The sequence below is a fragment of the Muscardinus avellanarius genome (genome assembly GCF_963383645.1).
Source record: "Muscardinus avellanarius genome assembly, chromosome: 16".
NCBI classification, from domain to species: Eukaryota; Metazoa; Chordata; class Mammalia; order Rodentia; family Gliridae; genus Muscardinus; species Muscardinus avellanarius.
The window spans coordinates 24,229,136-24,250,540 of NC_137802.1; the positions used below are offsets into that span (position 1 = coordinate 24,229,136).

Genomic DNA, 21,405 nt, shown 5'->3' on the forward strand with positions numbered 1-21,405 from the left:
ACTGCAGATAATGGAGAAGAAACCTCAGTGGAGGGATGCAGGGAAGTCTCGGGAGGGATTAACGAAGGAAACACTTCCACTGACATTTCCTATGTATGTGAAATTACAGATGCCGATCTCAACATCATCTAAGGGGAAGCAGAGGAAGTGGGAAGAGAGGTGGGGGAGCCCGCCAAGTGCCGTGTGCAGGCATGTCACTGTCACTATAAATTGCATTGCAATGCGAGACTATAATGCACCAATAAAAATATATAAAAATCAGCCGGGCGTGGTGGCACACGCTTGTAATCCCCATGCTTGGGAGGCGGAAACAGGAGGATCACGCAGGTTCGAAGCCAGCCGTGCTGGCTTAAGAGACCCTGTTTCCAAATAAAAATATTAAAAATTATATATATAATATAAAAATTATATATATAAATTATATATATATATATATAATAAAGTCAGCCAGGCGTGGTGGTGCACGCTTGTAATCCCTGAGCTTGGGAGGCAGAGACAGGAGGATAGAGCAGGTTCGAGGAGGCTAGCCTCACTGGCTTAAGAGACCCTGTTTACAAATAAAAAATATAAAATAGGGGCCGGGCATGGTGGCGCACGCTTGTAATCCCCGCGCTTGGGAGGCGGAGACAGGAGGATCGCGCAGGTTCGAAGCCAGCCGCGCTGGCGTAAGAGACCCTGTTTCAAAAATATATAATATAAAAATATATTATATATAAATTATATAAATAATATAAATATAATATAAATAATATAAATATAAAATATAATATAAAAATAAAAAATATAAAATAGGTCTGGGAGTGTAGCCCGGAGGTAGAAGGGCTTCCAGGAACCCGAGTACCACACACACAAAAAATTATATATATATATATATATATATATATATATATATATATATATATTAGGTCTGGGAGTGTAGACCGGAGGTAGAAGGGTTCCATCCCCAGTACCACCAAATAAATAAATAAATAAATAAATAAATAAATAAATAAGAAGAGGGGTCAGTGTGGTGACATACGCCTGTCATCTTAGGACTTAGGAAGCTGAGACAGGAGAATCACAGGTTTGAGGACAGCCCTTAGCAAGTAGTGAGACTCATCAACCTAGCGAGACCCTGTTTCAAAATTAAAATTGAAAAATAGAGTTGGGGACATGGCTTGGAGGTATAATGCCCCAAGGTTCAATCCCTAGTACCATGAAAGTAAAATAATATAAAAAGAGGAGTGGTGCTAGGCATGATGGCACATGCCTGTAATTCCAGTACTTAGGAGGCTGAGATAGGAAGATCACAGGTTCAAGACCAGACTCAGCAATGTAGCAAGACTCTCAGAAACTTAGCAAGAGCTTATTTCAAAACAAAAAATAGCCAGGTATGGTGGCGCAGGCTTGTAATCCCTGTGCTTGAGAGGCAGAGACAGGAGGATCGCACAGGTTCGAAGCCAGCCTCGCTGGCTTAAGAGACTGTTTCCAAGTAAAAATATAAAAAATAGGTCTGGGAGTGTAGCCCAGAGGTAGAAGGGTTTCCAGGAACCCCAGTACCACCCAAAAATAAAAATAAAAATAAAAATAAAAATAAAAATAAAAATAAAAATAGAACTGTGGGTGTATCTCAGAGGCAGAATGTCTCTGGGTTGAACCCCTAGTGTCACACACACGCGCACACACACACACACACACGGGTGAGTAACCAAGACATTAACGTGGTTTAAAACTAGAGGCCATATTTCATTTGAATCCTTTCTGAGTACCTTCTCTTTGAATCTGGGGGGTTTAGAATTACTTCAAAAACTCTGTATGATCACAGAGCAACTTCCCAAGATGGACCCATGATAGGTTCTCAAAACGAGAGTCACTCTACTGAATAAGGACTGCCTGACAGCGAATCAAGCTTCATTTCTTTCCGTTAAGACAGCATGCTATTAAATGTCCCAGAAAAGACTGGTTTTATCTTCCCCAGAGCCGCCCTATATCTTTGCCTATTTCCTTGTGGTTTTCTTTTTGTTGCCTGAAAAATTTTTTTCTTGACAATAAAAGTACTTTGAACTTAATCAGTAGAGTGTTGTTTAATTAAAAACTAGAAATAGTACCGTTTTAGCTGGGATGACTCATCTGGGGCTTTATTTAAATGCCCAGTAGACAGGAGTAAACTCATTGTAAACCAAAGTGCACACCAACTGCCTTCTCCCCCACAGCAGGCCTGACTTGAATTAATCAAAGATGGCACGGCGAGACAGTGGTCTGCTACGAGCGCACATGTATCTTCTCTCATGGATTTTATTCCTGCCACATGAAATAACAAGTAAGTTAATATTCTTATTTGCCTCTTTTCAAATAAAGAAAAAATCATGTTAAATTAAAATGATGGCAAATTGGCCGGTTGTGGTGGCACACACTTGTAATCCCAGCATTCGGGAGGCAGAGACCAGAGGTTCCAAATGGTACCAAATGGGGAGCTTTTAAAAAAGCTCACTGCCCAGGTTGCACTTCTGTCAATCAAGCAGATCCCTGGGGATGAGAGACCACATCTTAATTTTAAAAGATCCCCACGTGCTTCCAACATGTAGCAAAAATTGGTGCCTATCATTTTTTTAGTTAATATTACACTATGGATTTATTTTATTTAATTTTATTGGTGGTACTGGGGTTCCTGGAAGCCCTTCTACCTCTGGTCTACACTCCCAGACTTATTTTGTATACTTTTTTATTTGGAAACAGGGTCTCTTAAGCCAGCGCAGCTGGGGATCCTCCTGTCTCCACCTCCCAGGCTCGGGGATTACAAGCGTGGCCACCACGCCCGGCTGGATCTATTTTCTTATAAAATCATATAGCTCGATATGGCTATGTTTAATTGTTGAGAGTACATTGTGTTGCGCCAGCGTGACAGAAGTCATGTCACCAGTCCCTCATTGGCAGACACCCTGGGTCGCTCACACTGCGTCTCTTAGTAAGTTCCATCCTCTCCTCAGCAAGTTCTGTTTTAACTGTGAATGGTAACACTGAGAGCTACATCCTGGACACTCAGCCTGGCCTCCAAGCATCTCTGGAATGTGCTGTTCAGAACAACACGAGAGACGAAGAGCTTCTGTGGTACCGAGAAGGGGGGCAAGTGGACTTGCCCTCCGGAAACAAAATCAACTCCAGCTTTGTCTGCGTCTCCTCCATCAGTGAGAATGACAACGGCGTCAACTTCACCTGCAGGATGAAGAGCGACCAGGCGATGTCCGTCTCCGTTGTGCTGAACGTTACGTGTGAGTGTTGGCAAGGGCAGCAGCCACTCAACCTGTGCTGCCCGCGCTGCAGGAAGCGCCAAGTGGTACTTGAATGCCAGCTCTCCTTTTTGCCAAGTTTCACCAAGTTGTCCATTTTATACAAAGCACGAGAGTGCTCCTGCTCCCCAAACCTACACCAGCACTGAGTATCTGCCAGTCCCATTTGAACTTTTTTTTTCTTTCCCTAGTACTGGGGATTGAACCCAGGGGCATTATATCACTTAGCCCTATTTAAAATTTTCTTTTACTTTTTTTTTTTTTGTGTGTGTGTGTGGGTCTGGGGATGGAACCCAGGGGCATTCGACCTCCAAGCTACACCCCCTGCCCTATTTTTTATTTTTTAATTTGAAACCGGGTCTCACTGAGTTGCAGAGGACCTCACTAAGTAGCTGAGGCTGTCCTCGAACCACGATTCTCCGGTCTCAGCCTCCGGAATGCTGGGATTACAAGCGTGCGCCACCATGCCTGGCTATTTTTTTTTTTAACTTTGAAAACAGGGTCTCACTAGGTTGCTGAGAGCCTTGCTGAGGTGCTGAGGCTGGTCTTGAAACTGTGATCCTCCTGTCTCAGCCTCCCAAGTACTGGGATTGCAGGTGTGAACCACCATGCTCAGCTTCTCCTTTTCATAAGTGTATTAGCTGTTCATATCCAGGGGCATTATACCATTCCACCTCCAAACTACACCTCCCATTCTTTGATTGTGTGTGTATATAGGTTGTTTTTGTGGTACTGAGAATTGAACTCAGAGGCATTCTACTTCTGAGCTATACCTCCAGTCCCCCTTTAAATTATTATTTTTGGGGGGGGTACTGGGGGTGGAACCCAAGGCTTTCTACCTCCGGGCTATGCTCCCAGACCTTTTTTATATATATATATATTTTATTTGGAAACAGGGTCTCGCTAAGTTGCTGAGAGCCTCACTCAGTAGCTGAGGCTGGCTTCGAACCTGTGTGATCCTCCTGTCTCAACCTCCCAAGTGCGGGGATTACAAGCGTGCGGCACCACGCCCGGCTTTAAAATTTTTGTTTTGAAATAGGGAGGGTCTCACTAAGATGCTGAGAGTCTCACTAAGTTGCTGAGGCTGGCTTTGTAGTTGTGATCCTCCTGTCTCAGCCTCCCAAGTAATGGGATTAGAGGAGTGTGTTACCACATGCAGCTTGTTTTTTATTTTCAAAACAGGGTCTGGCTAAGTTGCCAAGGCTGGCCTCCAACCAGCAATACTTCTGTCTCAGCCTCTCAATTTCCAGAATCATGGGCATAAGCCACCTCAAATTGTTTATAGAGTTTTTGGGTATTTTTTCCATAATGAGTTTTTAAACATTTATATATTTATTTTTTGTATCTTTTTTTGTGGTCCTGGGGATGGGACCCAGGGGCCTCTACCTCCAGGCTACACCTCCAACTTATTTTATATTTTATTTTGAAACAGGGTCTCACTAAGTTGCTGAGAGCCTCACTAAGTAGCTGAGGCTGGCTTTGAACCAGCGCGATCCTCCTGTCTCAGCCTCCCAAGCGTGAGGATTACAAGCGTGCGCCACCACACCTGGCTAACATTTATATATTTAAAATGATCAATCCCTCTTTTATGCATTTTTAATCTTTTATGTTCTATTTAGTAATACCTTCATTGGGGATCATTTAACATCACCTCAAGACTGAAAGGTGCAGCGCTGGGGAGGCAGTTCAGTGGCCGAGCACTTGTCTAGAATGTACAGGACCCTAGGTTTGATCTCTGGCACTGCAAAAACAAAAATAAACACAAGTGAAGGTCTTCGATGGTTGGATCCCAGCTGTTCCATTGTGGGAAGACAAAGGGGACCATCTAGTGACTTTGTATAGGGGAATGTGCAGGTTTATGGGTAGAAAGCTGGCTTTGTCAAGGTGAGGCAGATGGGGGTGGGTGATGGTGTGGTGCGATTTGATGGAAAGCACGCTCAACTTGGAACCTCATAAGAAAAGTCAAAATTGCTCAGCCTTAATGAGCTCGACCAACTTTCTGTGAAAGATCAGTGCCATTGCTTCTGAGATGCATGAGTGAAGAGAGCGCTGTGCAGCTCAGCCCTGGCAGCTTGGAGGCCCTGCAGCTTGGGTTTCCTGACTGAACTGTTCACAGGTCCCCAAGCAAAAGAGTTTGGGTGTTGTTTTTTTTTTTCCTCCAAAGAAATGATAAAATCTGATATTTTAATTTTTTTAAATTAAGTTTTGTGTGTGTGGTGCTGTGGATCCAACCTGTGGATCCTGCTGTCTCAAACTCTCAAGTCCTGATATTACAGGAATATACCACAGCACCCAGCTTTCAGATCACTTTGAAAGTCATCGTTAAGCTAGGTTTGTGGCACATTCCTGTAGTCCTAGTACTTGGGAGGCTAAGACAGGAAGATTGCAGGCTTGAGGTCAGCCTCAGCAAATAGAGAGACTCTCATCAACCTAGTGAGATCCTATTTCAAAATAAAAATAAAATAGCTGGGCGTGGTGGCGCACGCTTGTAATCCCTGCGCTTGGGAGGCGGAGACAGGAGGATCGCATGGGTTCAAAGCCAGCCATGCTGGTTTAAGAGACCCTGTTTCCAAATAAAAACATAAAATAGCTCTGGGAGTGTAGCCCGGAGGTAGAAGGGCTTCCAGGAACCCCAGTACCACCAATAAATAAATAAATAAATAAATAATAAAATAATAAAATAGAACTGAGGGTATAGCTTGAGTAGAATGCCCCTGTGTTCAATCCCTAGTGCCACATACACACACACAAAAAATCATCTTTATAACAACTTTCCTAATATCATTGTTCATATGCATGTATATCTGTTCTATACATGTTACTGATTACTCAGTGATTTCTAGTGACAATAACTGACACACACACACATCAACCAATAAATCAAAGTAAATTTATGAATGAGAAGCCGGGCGTGATGGCACACACTTGTAATCCCAGCATTTGAGAGGCTGAGACAGGATCACGATTCCCAGACAGCCTCAGCTACTTAGTGAGGCCCTTTGCAACTCAGCAAGATCCTGTTTAAAAAAAAAAAAAAAGAAACGCCGGGTGTGGTGGCACAGCTTGTAATCCCCGCTCTTGGGAGGCAGAGACAGGAGGATCGCGCTGGTTCGGAGCCAGCCTCGCTGGCTTAAGAGACCCTGTTTCCAAATAAAAAATATAAAAAAATAGGTCTGGGAGTGTAGCCCGGAGGAGGTAGAAGGGCTTCCAGGAACCCCAGTACCAAAAAAAAAAAAAAAAAAAAGAATAAAAAAGTAGGGCTGGGTATAGCTCCTATGGTAGAATGCCCCTGGGTTCCACATCCAGTACTGGAAAAAAAAAAAATTATGAATGCGACAGGAAACGAGGTGTGGTGACTCATGTTTGTAATCTCAGTACTTGGGAGGTTCGAGTACTTGCGGGTTCAAGGCTAGCCTCAACAACTTAGAGACACGCTCAGCAACATAATGAGACCCAGTTTCAAAATAAAAAATAAAAAGGGTTGGGGGTGTAGCTCAGAGATAGAATGCCCCTGAGTTCAATTCCTAGTATCTATCAATCAATTGACCAATCAATGTGATATATCATGTACAATCCAAAGGAAGTATTATTAATGTTATAAATATCAGATCAAGAACTAAGTGAGGGTTGTAGCACAGTGGTGGAGTAAGTGCTTAGCATATGTGAGGCTCTGAGTTCAATCTCTAGCACACATGCGGAAGGAGGAACGGAAGGAAGGAAGGAATGGACTTTGTAATGTGCTATTAGGAAGAAGGGATAGAAAAAGCAGGTTCTTCCGTTTGTCAAAATAATAAATTGAGGCTGACTCTTTTGGAATATCTATCATTTTTTTGTTTGTGGGAACTGGAGATGGAACCCAGCAGCATTCTACCTTTGAGATACACCCTCACCCTTTTTTTTTTTTTTTTTTTTTTTTTTTTTTTTGGTGGCACTGGGGGTGGAACCCAAGGGCTTTCTACCTCCGGGCTATACTCCCAGACCTATTTTATATTTTATTAGAAACAGGATCTCACTAAGTTGCTGAAAGCCTCACTAAGTAGCTGAGGCTGGCTTCGAACCTGTGAGGTCCTCCTGTCTCAGCCTCCCAAGCGCGGGGATTACAAGCGTGCGCCACCACGCCTGGTCCTCACCCTTATTTTTTATTCTTTATTTTGAAACAGGGTCTCACTAAGTTGCGGAGGGCCTCACTAAGTAGCTGAGTCTAGCCACCAACCTGCAATCCTCCTGTCTCAGCCTCCCAAATGCTGGGATTACAAGTGTGTACCACTATGGCTGGCTTCTTATCAAAATTTAAAGTGTGCTTATCCTGTGATTAAGCATTTCTCCTAATGTTAACCTTGGAGAAATACATACACATGTGGATACAAAGACAAATATAAAGATATTTATTGTAGTATTATTTAACATTTTAAAATTAATTAATTAGTTAATTAATTTGTTGTGGTGCTGGGGATTGACCCCAGGGAAATTCTACCACTGAGCTACACCCCTAGCCCTATTTTTTATTTTTTAATTTTGAAATAGGGTCTCATTAAATTGCTGACAGCCTCACTAAGTTACTGTGCTTGGCCTCAAAACTGCAATCCTTCTGTTTTAGTCTTCTAAGTGCTGGGATCACAAGCATGTGCCGCCATGCCTGGCTTACCATTTTAAAAATGAAAACAATTGAATGCCCATCACACTGAAATAAAATGTCATGTAATCTAGTACTCTAAAAGCTGTAAGCTAGATCTTGGTGATTCAATGTAGCTATGTCTCAAAAACATGTACATTATGGAGAAAAGTCTTTTATGCAGACGCCTCCTGTGCTCCTAAGACAATACAATATTTTTTTCCTGTGTGTACACTATGTGTATAGAAAACTTTTTTTTTTTTTTTGCGGTACTAGGGATTGAACCCAGGAGCATTCTACCTCTGAGCTACACCTCCAACCCTATTTTTTAATTTATTTATTTTTTGGTGGTACTGGGGTTCCTGGAAACCCTTCTACCTCCGGGCTACACTCCCAGACCCATTTTATATTTTTATTTGGAAACAGGGTCTCTTAAGCCAGCCAGGGAGGCTGGCTTCAAACCAGCGCGATCCTCCTGCCTCCGCCTCCCAAGCTCGGGAATTACAAGCGTGCGCCACCATGCCCGGCCAAACCTATTGTTTATTCTTTATTTTGAAACAAGTTCTAAGTCTCAGAGAGCCTGAGTATCTGAGGCTGGCCATGCACCTGCAATCCTACTGTGTCAGCCTCCCAAATACTGAGTACTGTGCCACCACACCAAGCTGGAAAACTATTTAAAAAAAAAAAAAAGACCTGAAGTCAGTGTGGTGGTGTCCTCTAGTAATCCCAGTACTGGGGAGGCTGAGACAGGAGGATTGCAGGTTGATGGCCAGCATCAGCTACTTAGTGAGGTCCTCTGTGACTTAGTGAGACCTCGTTTCAAAATAAAGAATAAAAAAATAGGGTGGGTGTAGCTCAGAGAAAGAATGCCCCTGGGTTCAATCCCCAGTACTTCAAAAAATAAAAAATAAAAAAGACCTAAAAGGATTTCCCAAATTTATAACAGTGGTTATCTCCAGAGAGTCAGAAAGAGACCAGGCTGGAGTCAAAGAGAATCTTAGTTTTATCTTAAATGTACTGGTTTTCTTGAAGGCACATTCTTGTGTAGCCGAGATTCTTAAATGTTGATTTTAAGTAGTTAAACTAACAAAGACAACTAATGGTATCTGTCTGTAGTGGACCTGCTCTATTTGGCACTTACCTTTTCTATCTCAGTAGTTTCCTACCGATCTCAACACTGTAACATCCTTGTTGGACATGGATACAGCCTTTAAGCTCATTCCAAAGAGCAGTAAAATGTCATTCTTCTGAGAAAGTTATTAATAATGCAGCCTACTCAGGTCGAGTTATTCAGTGTGCAGATTATAAAGCTCTCTCTCTCTCCTCCCCAGTCTACCTCCTTCTGACTGCCCACTCTTCAACCACCTCATCATTCTTCAGCTCCCTTGCCAGAAAACGCAGGGGGCCGAGAGGAGAGGAGGAAGTCAGCTGGGCCATCTCTCCTCCTCAGTGTTGTAAGATATCAGTAGAGTTATTTGGTGAAGATAGATGGGTCTACAACTGTTCTTATGGAAGGAAGAAGGAACTACCTACATGAAAAGATAACAGGGGCGTTCTAGCTTCCCCTGTGTGCTAGAGTGGTAGTGATCAGGACACCTTCTGGGAGGAGGGCATATTTTTAGAGGATCACAGTGGAGAAGAAAATATGCATTGGCAAATAGGTGGCCAGGGCAACTGTGGTTAGATAAAATGCAAAAATAGAGGGTGTGCCAGGCGTGGTGGCGCACGCTTGTAATCCCCGCGCTTGGGAGGCGGAGACAGGAGTATCACGCAGGTTTGAAGCCAGCCTTGCTGGCTTAAGAGGCTCTGTTTCCAAATAAAAAATATAAAATATGTCTGGGAGTATAGCCTAGAGAAGGGTTTCCAGGAACCCCAGTACCACCAAAAAAAAAAAAGGGGGTGTGTGAATTGTCTTCAGAACTACCCCCACCACAATAACAGTAGTAACTAACTAGCCCTGTAATAAATTCTTTACAAGGATTTCCATTTAATCTTCACAGCACTCATGAGGTAGGAATTGGTGTCCCACTTCCTTGAGATGAGGAAACCAAGGCCCGATTACTTAAGTCACTGTTTCAAAGCAAACTTAGTGGTGTACATGGAATTAAGGCTAACCTTCTTAGAAGGTGGAAAATGTGTGTGTGTGTGTGTGTGTGTGTGTGTGTGTGTGTGTGTGTGTTTTCCTGGGAATTGAACCAGAGGCATTCTACCTCTGAGCTATATTCCCAGCCCTTTTTATTTTATTTGTTTTGTTTTGAAATAGGTCTCACTAGATTTCCGAGAGTCTTGCTAGGTTGCTAAGGCTGGCCTTGAACATGTGATCCTCCTATTTCAGATTCCCAAGTACTGGGATTCTACCCATGAGCCACTAGGCCAGGCTAGAAGGTGGACTCAATGCCTCCCTTCTTAGTACTGTATTGTTTTATGCAACACTAGCACAGGTTGGTTTATTATATTAATTCACAGAGAGCATAGGCCCAAGGCTTATATTCTTGGGGAGTGTTACAGTCTACTCAGTACTGACTCACTATCATATATATTATGTTTATAATTTCGTACTGGCTGGATGTGGTGCACACCTGGAATCCCAGTACCTGGGAGGCTGAGACAGGATGATGGCAGGCTTGAGGCTAGCCTTAGCAACTTAGCGACATCCTCAGTAACTTGAGGAGACCCTGTTTCAAAACAAAAAAAAAAAAAATTTTTTAAAGGGTGGGAGCATAGCTTGGAGGTAGAATGCTTCTGGGTTCAATCCCCAGTACCAAAGAGGAAGGAAAAAATGAAGGAAGGAAGGAAGGAAGGAAGGAAGGAAGGAAGGAAGGAAGGAAGGAAGGAAGGAAGGAAGGAAGGAAAAAAGAAAAGGATCACACACTTCCATTCCAGTTTGTCTTCTCCATGCTAACTGTTGCGTGAGATTTGGCGCTGGATTTGGCGCTGGATGGATGTTACTCATCACTGTGTCCCCAGTTCCGAGCCCAGTGCTTGGACGCAGTAGGTCCTCAATGAAAAGACGACATGAGATTGACTAAAGACCTTGAATGTGTCTCTTCTAATGAACCCCAAACGCTTGAGTCTTGCAGTTCCTCCTCTCCTGAGTGGAGTCAGCTCGCAACGAGTTGAGGAAGGCAGCAATGTGAATTTGGTGTGCAACACGAAGTCCAATCCCCAGGCTCAGATGATATGGTACAAAGACAACAGCACCCTGACCTTAGAGAAAGGCCGCCACACAGTCCAACAGACCAGCGAGTCCTTCCAGCTGTCCATCACCAAAGTCAAGAAATCTGACAACGGAACCTACAACTGCATTGCAGCTTCACCTCTGAAAGTGGAGACCCTGGACTTTCACCTGGTTGTTGAAGGTAACTTTCGTATTAGGTAATCCCTAGCATGGTACCCAACGCAGAACAGAGGCCCAGTGACTGTTTCTGGTGACAAAAAATGGTGATGACAGTTATGGTCAGTAGCTAGAAATTTCATTGGCGAATTCTCCCCCACCAAGGAATTTCCCACTAAGAATTCTAGTCTGTGCTTTTAGGGGAATTATGCTCATTCCATGTTGGACACTTCCTTTTTTTTTTTTTTTTTTTTTTTGCGGGTCTGGGGGTGGAACCCAGGGGCATTCGACCTCCGAGCTACAGCCCCTGCCCTATTTTTTATTCTTTATTTTGAAACATGGTCTCACTGAGTTGCGGAGGGCCTCACTAAGTAGTTGAGTCTGTCCACGAACCACGATCCTCTGGTCTCAGCCTCCCGAATGCTGGGATTACAATCGTGTGCCACCACGCCTGGCTGGACACTGCCTTTTAAACAAAGGTTGTTTTCTAGGACCAAACCTACAAATTTGGTTGGCTTTTAGGGAGTATTTTCATGAATTCTCCTGGGCAGAAGTTGCGGAGGGCCTCACTAAGTACTTAAGGCTGGCCGCAAACCTGAGATTCTCCTGTCTCAGAGTCCCAAGTACTGAGATTACAAGTGTGTGCCACCACGCCCAGCTATTGAGACCCTTTTTCAAAACTAAAGAATAAAAAATAGGCTGGGGGTAGGGCCAGGCAAAGTGGCATACACTTGCAATCCCAGTACTTAGGAGGCTGAGACAGGGGGATCTCAGGTTCACAGTCAGCCTCAGCTATTTAGTGAGGTCTTCTGCAACTTAGTGAGAACTTGCTTCAAAATAAAGAATTTAAAAATAGGGCTAGGGGTGTGGCTCAGAGGTAAAATGTTCCTGGGTTCCATATTCAGTACAGCAAGCAAGCAAGCAAGCAAGCAAGCAAGCAAGCAAGAAAGAAAGAAAGAAAGAAAGAAAGAAAGAAAGGAGAAAAAGAAAATTGGGCTGGAGGTGTAGCTTGGAGGTTGAAGGCCCCTGGGTTCAGTCTCTGGTACCCCTACACACACACACACACACACACACACACACACACACACACACGATGTATGAATATCTAGTGTTGACTATCTAGATTAAAAGATGCTGACTGAGCTGGGTGTGGTGGCGCACGCTTGTAATCCCAGCATTCGGGAGGCTGAGACCTGGAGGATCGCGGTTCGCGGACAGCCTCAGCTACTTAGTGAGGCCCTCTGCAACTCAGTGAGACCCGGTTTCAAAATAAAGAATAAAAAATAGGGCAGGGGGTGTAGCCCGGAGGTCAAATGCCCCTGGATTCCATCCCCAGACCTGCAAAAAAAAAAAAAAAAAAAAGATGCTGACTATCTAGATTAAATAGATTAAAATAATAATAATGGGTCTCTTAAAAACTCCCTAATGGGTCTCTAAAATAGTAGTCTTACTCCTAATACTTAACTTCTAACCAGAGCCAGGTATGGTGGCACACATCTGTAATCCCAGTACTTTAAGGCTGAGACAGGAGGATTGTGGGTTCAAGGCCAGTCTCAGCAACTTAGCAAGGCTCTCAGCAACTTAGCAAGACCCTGTTTCAAAATAAAAACTAAAGCCAGACGTGGTGGCGCACGCTTGTAATCCCCGCGCTTGGGAGGTGGAGACAGGAGGACCCTATTTCCAAATAAAAAAGTATAAAATAGGTCTGGGAGTGTAGCCTGGAGGTAGAAGGGCTTCCAGGAATCCCAGTACCACCAAAATAAATAAATAAATAAATAAATAAATAAATAAATAAATAAATACAAACTAAAATTTGAGCATGGTGGCTCATGTTTGTAATCTCAGCATTTGGGAGGCTGAGACTGAGACCAGCAGATCACGTGGCCAGCCTCAGCTACTTAGTGAGGCCCTTTGCAACTCAGTGAGACCCTGTTTTAAAATAAAGAATAAAAATTAAGGCTGAGGGTGTAGCTCAGAGGTAGAATGCTCTGGGTTCCATCCCCAGTGACACACACACACAACTAACAACTAAAAAAGGTTGGGGTGTAGCTGAGGGGTAGAATACCCCTGAGTTCAGTACTCAGTACCATTACCACCCCTCCAAAAAATTCTAACCTGCAGGCTAAAATCAGAAGTGTGTGTGTTGGGGCGGGGGGATGCGAGGCAAAAGCTCTTTCTTGTGGCTTTATGTTTCTTCTACCTGGGTTTATCCTGTTTACAATAACAGAGAACAAAGGAAGCTCTGGGTGTTTTTCCCTTCTAATATTTCTTGCTCAGAAAAAAAGAGAAAGGCAAGATACCTGGCGTAGCAATGCAGAAAACACTCAGGCACATGTTCTTTGGTCTTGGGCCAGTATGTGAGAAGCAGCCAAACAAGCGGAGGCTCCCGCATCTTGCTGGAACATTACTCACTTTGTCACTCGGCTGCTGTACCCACTCATCGCATTCTCGCCAGTCCCCGGGTAGCCAGCTGAACTCCTGCCAGAAGCAACCGGCTGACGGACCCATAGGATGTCTTATTTCCTCCAGCCTGGGGGGTACGAGACGTGGGCAGAGTAGCTGGTGGGGAGGAAGAATCACTGTTGGTTGACTGCCCGTCACTGTGGCTAGTGGGCTGTTCAGTAATTTGTCGTGCAGAGCAGTGACAGTATGCCCAGGGGATGCATGTTTTAAACCCCAAACAAACAAATAATGTAAGCACCTACAGGTTAGAAGCAGTGGAAGGGATGTCACCTGGGAACATGTAGCTCTTACCTCCCCCAGGACCACAAAGGCATGGGAAGGTGGGCCTCATGCCAGGTCCATGTGACTGGCCGTGGATATTGGGGAATTGTATCATCCATCCCTCTTGGTGAAGAAGAAATCACAATTGCTCTATGCCACATTAAAAAAAAAAAATTCAGCCTGTGTGGCAACTTGCAAAGCAAATTGCCTTTCAAGTGGGCAGAAACTTGTTTTGGGAGGAGCTTTTCCAAGCCGACTTGTTTTTCTTTTATCTTCTTGCTTTGTGACTCCCCTGGCCTGTTGGCTGCTTTTATAACACGGGCGCTTTGCGGCTGGCGCTGGGCCGCATGCCAAGCTTTCCACCAGCCCCTCCCAGCATCCTGCTCAGTAGGGAAGTCTCTAAATGAGGCCACGCAAGGTCAGAAATGGCATCATACAAGTTTTCTTGCTTTTTTCTTTTTTTCAGTGTTGGGAATTTAATCTGGGGCCTTGGGCATGCTAGGCAAGCACTCTACCATTAAGCTACATCCCCAGCTCTTTTTTCTTTCATTTTAATATTTATTTATTTATTTATTTAGCAGTACTAGGGATCAAATCCAGGGGCTCTCTACCACTGAGCTACATTTATTTATTTATTTATTTATTTATTTATTTAGTCTTATTTAGTTGCCCAGCCGCTTTGAACTTGCAATCTTCCTGTCTCAGCCTTGAAAAGTAGCTGGGGCCAGGCCTGGTAGCACACGCCTGTAATCCCTGTATTTGGGAAGCTGAGAAAAGAGGATCACAGGTTCAAGGCCCACCTCAACAACATAGCGAGACTCCCAGCAACCTAGTGAGACCTTGTTTCAAAACAAAAAAATTAAGAGTTGGGGGTATAGCTCAGAGGCAGAGTGCCCCTGGATTTAATCCTCAGTACCAAACAACAAGCGCACTGCTTGCTCTGAGGAAATGATTCTTTCACAAAGGAATGGACTCAAAATTTTCCTCTGCCCTTTCCTAGTTCTGTGACTTCGGACCTGACCTCTCCAAGCTCCTGGTTCCTCATCTGTAAAATGGGGAGAGTAAAATCTGCCTTTGGGGGTTGCTGGGAAGGTTTAATTAAGAGGATGATATATGTGAAATGCAAGATATTGTGGCTGGGCCAAGCATATTAGAAGCACATAAAAGAGAAACACATGAATGTCCATTCTTCTTACCTGTGCTTGCGTGTTCAACAGATAAGCGTGTGGTTATGGCAATAGAACCCATCATTGCTGCGTGCATTGTGGTCTTCCTGACACTGTGCTTCGGACTGATTGCTAGAAGGAAGAAAATAATGAAGGTATTTAAGTATTCTGAGTTGTTAAGGTATAAAGTCATCTAAAGGAGCTAGGCAGGTGTGGTGGTGCACACCTGTAATCCCAGTACGTGGGAGGCTAAAACAGGAGGATAACAGGTTCGAGGTCAACCTCAGCAATTTAGCAACACCCTCAGCAAGGTAGTAAGACCCTGTTTCAAAATTTAAAAATAGCTGGGTGTGGTGGTGCATGCTTGTAATCCCAGTACTTGGAAGGCCGAGACAGGAAGACAGCAGGCTCATGGCCAGCCTCAGCTACTTAGTGAAACTCTGTTTCAAAATAAAGAATAAAGCCAGGCGTGGTGGTGCAGGCTTGTAATCCCAGCATTTGGGAGGCTGAGACAGGAGGATTGTGGTTTGCAGACAGCCTCAGCTACTTAATGAGGCCCTCTGCCACTCAGTGAGACCCTGTTTCAAAATATAGAATAAAAAAAAATAGGGCTGGGGGTGTAGCTCACAGGTAGAATGCCCCTGGGTCCCATACCTAGTACCGCAAAAAAATAAGAAAAAAAGAATTTAAAAATAGGGCTGGGAGCATAGCTCAGAGATAGAATGCCCCTGGGTTCAATCCCCACTATTGCACAAAAATAAATAAATAAAATAAAAAATAAATATAATAAGGCTGAGAGTGTCACTCAGTGGTAGAAAGTCCCTGGGTTCAATCCTCATTATCCCCCCTCATTATCATCTAAAGGGCTGGGGTGTAGCTCAGTGGTAGAACAGGTGTTTTGTGTGTACAAAGCCATAGGTTCAGTCCCCAGCACCCGTACCCCAAAACACAAAGTCATCTGAATTAAGGCACAGAAGTGGTTGTATAAATGAGTTGCGAGCAGTGTTGAATCTGGTCCCTCTACTGTGAGGTCTAAAATGAAGTTGCTTAAGGAAATAGAAATTGCACATATATTGCATTTAGCTTTAGAAAAGAAGTACATATGGGCTAGGCCTAAATGATAATAGTTGTGGTGTTAGGGGTAGGGGACTTAGAGTTTCTGTTTTGTGTTCCTTTATTGTTGCGATGGTGCCTGGGGAGTGGTACATAGGCTCAGGGAGGAACAGGTGCCTGGAATCAGAGGCCTACCTGCTCACCTTCCTGTGGCCAAGCAGCCCAGCTGAAGATGCTGGGGATTGAGTCGTCAAGGGCTCAGCCTCATTGCTCACCATGATTCAGAGGACATGCATGCATAAATTAATGCCATGCACTCCATTCTGCAGGTTAATCTGGTGCCAAAGCAGGGTAAATACAGCAGAAAGACTCAGCAGTCAGCAAGGGCTTGCTCCTTGCCAAACCACACACCTCCCACACACACCACACACCCTGAGAGGGCAACAGTATTTCCTGAGAAGAAATTCAACCCACTCCTATACCAAGTCAAAGAAATTTTTTTACAAATAAAAGAAGAAATACCAGTTCTTTTTTTTTTCTTTTAATAATTTTTTTATTGAACATAAATAGTATACATTTAAACTATATTTGGTGCCCTCTCCCCCCCGCCCCTGTTTTCCCTTCCCCGCTCCCGAAATACCCAGTTCTTAAGAATCCTGGAAGAACAGGTTTTAGGAGGCTAAGACAGAAATATTACAGGTTTGAAGCCGGGCGTGGTGGCACACACTTGTAATCCCAGCATTCAGGAGGCTGAGACCGGAGAATCGCTGTTCGCGGACAGCCTCAGCTACTTAGTGAGGCCCTCTGCAACTTAGTGAGACCCTGTTTCAAAATAAAGAATAAAAAAATAGGGCAGGGGGTGTAGCTCGGAGATTGAATGCCCCTGGGTTCCATTCCCAGACCTGCAATAAAAGAAAAAAAATGCCGGGCGTGGTGGCGCACGCTTGTAATCCCAGCATTTGGGAGGCTGAGACTAGAGGATCGCGGTTCACGGACAGCCTCAGCTACTTAGTGAGGCCCTCTGCAGCTCAGTGAGACCTGGTTTCAAAATAAAGAATAAAAAATAGGGCAGGGGCTGTAGCTCAGAGGTCGAATGCCCCTGGGTTCCATCCCCAGACCAGCAAAAAAAAAAAAAAAAAAAAAAGAAATATTACAGGTTTGAGGCCATCTTCACCAATTTACACCTTCACCAACTTACACCCTGTTTCAAAATAAAAATAAACTAAAATAGGGCTGGGGGTGTAGCTGAGAGTTGTAATCCCCCCCCCATTTTCAATTCCCAGTAACACACACACACACACACACACACACACACACACATCTTCTTACCCAGGTGGCATGGTGGTACACACTTATAATCCCAGAACTCAGGAGGCTGAGACAGGAAAATCACAGGTTTGAAGTTAGCACACAATAATTTAGTGAGTTCCTGTTTCAAAATTAAAAAATAAAATAAAAAGGGCCGGGGTGTATCTCAGAGGTAGAAATAGGTTCAGTTCCTAGTACCAACATACACACACACACACACACACACACACATCTTCTCAAAATTCAATAATTAATATTAATGTGGCCAAAAAATTAGACCTACGCCACTGCAGAGATGGCTGTATTTCCACAGCACCTGGCCCCAAGCCACCTTGGTGCCTTTGAAAAGTTTACCCCTGAGCCTTCGAAAAGCAGGCAGATTTGCCAGGCATGGTGCCACACACCTGTAATCCTGGTTACTCAATAGACTGAGGCAGGAGGATCACAAATTTCACGTCAACCTCAGCAATTTAGCCAGACCCTGTCTCAAAATGAAAAGGGCTGGGAATGTAGCACAGCGGTAGAATGCCCTGGGTTCAAAGAAAAAAGAAAAGAAATACAGGCAAACTCGTTGCCGTTGTTGTGTTTGCTTGTAGCTCTGCAAAAAGAAGAAAGACCCTCGCACGGAAACAGCTCTGTAAGTACTCTGGGCTGGGGCCATTCGGAAGCAATAGGCGGCAACGCTGTGTAACATCCATCCCATTCCGGGCAAACTCCTGCAGAGGTGGGAGGTACCTGATGGTGACGAAGGGCATCAGAGGAGAAGAGAAGGCAGAGAAAAATCTGCCTCCACTTTACAGGAAGTCAGGTTAGAAGGCTGCCTAGAACTGAGAACACCTTTGAGTCTCACACCCATGCTCCAAGTTTAGCCAAGGCTTTCACACCTGCCTTGCCACCCAAAGCAAAGGCCCGCAAGGGCCTGCCCTGCGGCCCCTGCTGCACATCACCCCTCTCACAAGGTCAGGAGCCACAGCCCTCATCCTTTTTTGGAGTTTGTTTCCCAAACTCCGCATACCTGTTGGATCCACATATGTGAAGTGGGCTGCGGGTGACAGAAGGTGGGTTTTTGCTTTGAATTTGTTTCGCATTGCTAAGATCATCCTTACAATTGATGGCCTGCTTCATTTCAGGTGAGAGAGCTGCGTTGCCATCTAACACAGGAAACGTTTCGCATCAGCACCCTGTGATTCCTCTGCTCCCATCTGTATTTATTGCTATTATTAAATTCACTCCTGTCACATTGTCAGAGGTTAGGAAGAAGTGTTTCATTAGTCACTTAGCAGTAGCTGCGATGACTCATTTGATATGCTTATGGAACAATTTTATGGAAAGAGCTGTTCAGAATGAAGAGTAAAATTGTGTGAAGTCTTCTCTCTGAAGTACATGTGAATTAACAGAGATTTGTTTCAAGTAGATTGGTAACCGTTTACTATTTGATTTGTATTTTTCTAGGTAGGAGATTAGCAGACACTTGGGTTTCACAAATCAGTCCAGTACCAATAAAAATAAATATGGAGAAACAACATAGAGTGATTATTTATTTTTTTACTTTTTTGGTACTGGGAGTTGAACTCAGGGGCATTCTATCTCTGAGATACATCCCCAGCCCTTTTTATTTTTTAATTTTGAAACAGAGCCTTTCTGGGTTGCTAAGGCTAAACCCAAACCTGAGGTGCTCCTGTCTCAGCCTCCCAAGTACTGGCAAGTAAAACACGCACCACTATGCCTGGCTACAGTGTTCAAAACTTTTTAGATTGTCAAGGGAGCACATAAAAATACAACTAGTGCCTATTTTCACTGTTATTTTATAAAAACAAATCTTAGGAGTAGAGAAAGAAGGATATAAACTCAGAATATAAGACACTCCTTTAAATGGAATAAATTTAGTATTATGAAAATTTCAGTATATGTTTTTATGTTTTTCATCTCACCATGGCTGATATGGTCACAGAATTTACGAGCTCCCTGTGGCAATGAATGTCCAAAAGGCAGAGGAGGGCAGGTGAGGGCTGCCCACAAGTTCTTTACGAGCCTCCTGGGTTTTGTTTGTTTGTTGCAGTACTGGAAATTGAACCCAGGGGCATTCTACCTCTGAGCTACACCCCAGCCCTATTTTCTTTTTTGTTGTTGTTGTTTGGAAAGAGGGTCTCACTTAGTAGCTGAGGCTGACATTGAATCTGTGATCCCCCTGTCTCAGCCTCCCAAGCGCTGGGATTACAGGTGTGCACCACCACACCAGGCTGCCAAGCATCCTTGGATTCTTATCCCATAGTCCTCTGCATAGGTCTGTCTGTGTTAACTCTGAGTCAGCCTGTACTATTCTCCTGTATATAACCTTGGTACCGCAGCTGCTGGTACGTCACCACTGGCGCCACACCACCAGCACCACAGCCGCGGCTCTTCTTCCTTCAGGCTTTTGCCGGTTAGAGTCTGTGCTTCTCTTTTCCAAACAAGCGGAGCAGGCCGAGGAGGAGGCCTTGCTGGCCAGAAGCACCTTCGGTATCTGCTGTGTTCTGCCTCTAACGTAGAAAAATTTTTTTTTTTTTTTTTTTTTTTTGCGGTCTGGGGATAGAACCCAGGGGCATTCGACCACAAGCTACACCCCCTGCACTTTTTAAATTATTATTATTACTATTCTTTATTTTGAAACAAGGTCTCAGTATGTTGCAGAGGGCCTTACTAAGTAGCTGAGGCTGTGGCAAACCGCGATCTTCTGGTCTCAGCCTCCCAAATGCTGGGATTACAAGCCTGCGCCATCACGCCTGGCTAGAAAAAAAAATTTTTTTCCTTTCTTTGTGGTACTGGGGTTCCTGGAAACCCTTGACCTATTTTTATATTTTTATTTGGAAACAGGCTGGCTATGAACCTGAGCGATCCTCCTGTCTTCGCCTCCCAAGCGCAGGGATCACAAGCGTGTGCCACCACGCCTGGCCTTTTTCTTTCTTTTTTTTCTTCTGAGTGTTAGAGATCAAACCCAGGGTCACACCTGCTAGGTGAGTGAGTGCCCTACCACCGAGCTACACCCCACGCCTGAAAAAATGTGTCCATCTCATACTGCAGTAGCTAAATGTGCCAGAGCGAGAGAGAGGAGCGGGAGCTGCCCGCGGCCGGTGGTACAAAGGCCTCACTGACACCAGATCAGAAAGAAATGAGCAGAGCAGACGAAATCGCAACAAACTTGTTTCTAAAAAGAACAGATGCCACCCTCCCATGAGGCTCTTTTTGCTTCAGCACGGATTGGACAGAGAGGGAGAGAGGCCGGCTTAGGGCTCTATCTTCCTGGAGGGAAGCAGGCTTCTTTGCAGAAGCCTCGAGGCTCAGTAGGACCTGGAAGCCCTGGGAAATGCCGTAGGGACGATGTAGGAGGATCTTTGACCATCCTCCTACATCGTGAAAAGCTTAGTTAACCTGGAAACTGTAAAGAAGAAAACAGACCTTAAGTAAGGATGGGTTGGAAGAGTTTAAAAGGGAAACAAACAAACAAACAAGAAAGTACATCTCAAAATGGATTTGGAAGCCGGCCCAGAGGTGCAAGCCTGTGGTCCTGGTACTCTGGAGGCTGAGACTGGAGGATCGCAGGTTCAAGGCCAGCCTCGGCAACTTAGAGAGCTCCTGTTTCAAAACAAAAAGTAAAATAGGGTTGTGGAGCAGCTCAGAGGTGAATGGGTTCAATCTCCAGTAAAACACACACACACACACACACACACACACACACACACACGCACAATTTGGTACCAGGATACCTACAGTCCAGTGTTGGCTATGTTACCCTAGTCTTTCCTCTCATTTGGACCTTTGAAAAATGAAGAGGTTGGATTAGGGGAGACTAAGCACACGTTAGCGTGACAATCCTAAAATTATCAAACATAATTGAGTTAAATATAGGAAGGAGCGGGGCCTGGCGGTGCATGCCTGTATCCTAGTACTTGGGAAGCTGAGACA

General features: G+C 44.3%; 1 protein-coding gene across 1 annotated transcript; it reads left to right on the forward strand.

Annotated features, from left to right (window-relative positions):
• Positions 1 to 2,217: 2,217 nt before the first annotated feature.
• On the forward strand, positions 2,218 to 18,104 carry TMIGD1 (transmembrane and immunoglobulin domain containing 1; the record flags this gene model as incomplete). Its single annotated transcript, XM_080713996.1, has 5 exons — positions 2,218 to 2,299; positions 2,967 to 3,248; positions 10,959 to 11,237; positions 15,154 to 15,257; positions 18,060 to 18,104. 5 exons carry the CDS (start codon positions 2,218 to 2,220, stop codon positions 18,102 to 18,104), a joined length of 792 nt encoding a protein of 263 aa, XP_080570122.1.
• Positions 18,105 to 21,405: the final 3,301 nt, after the last annotated feature.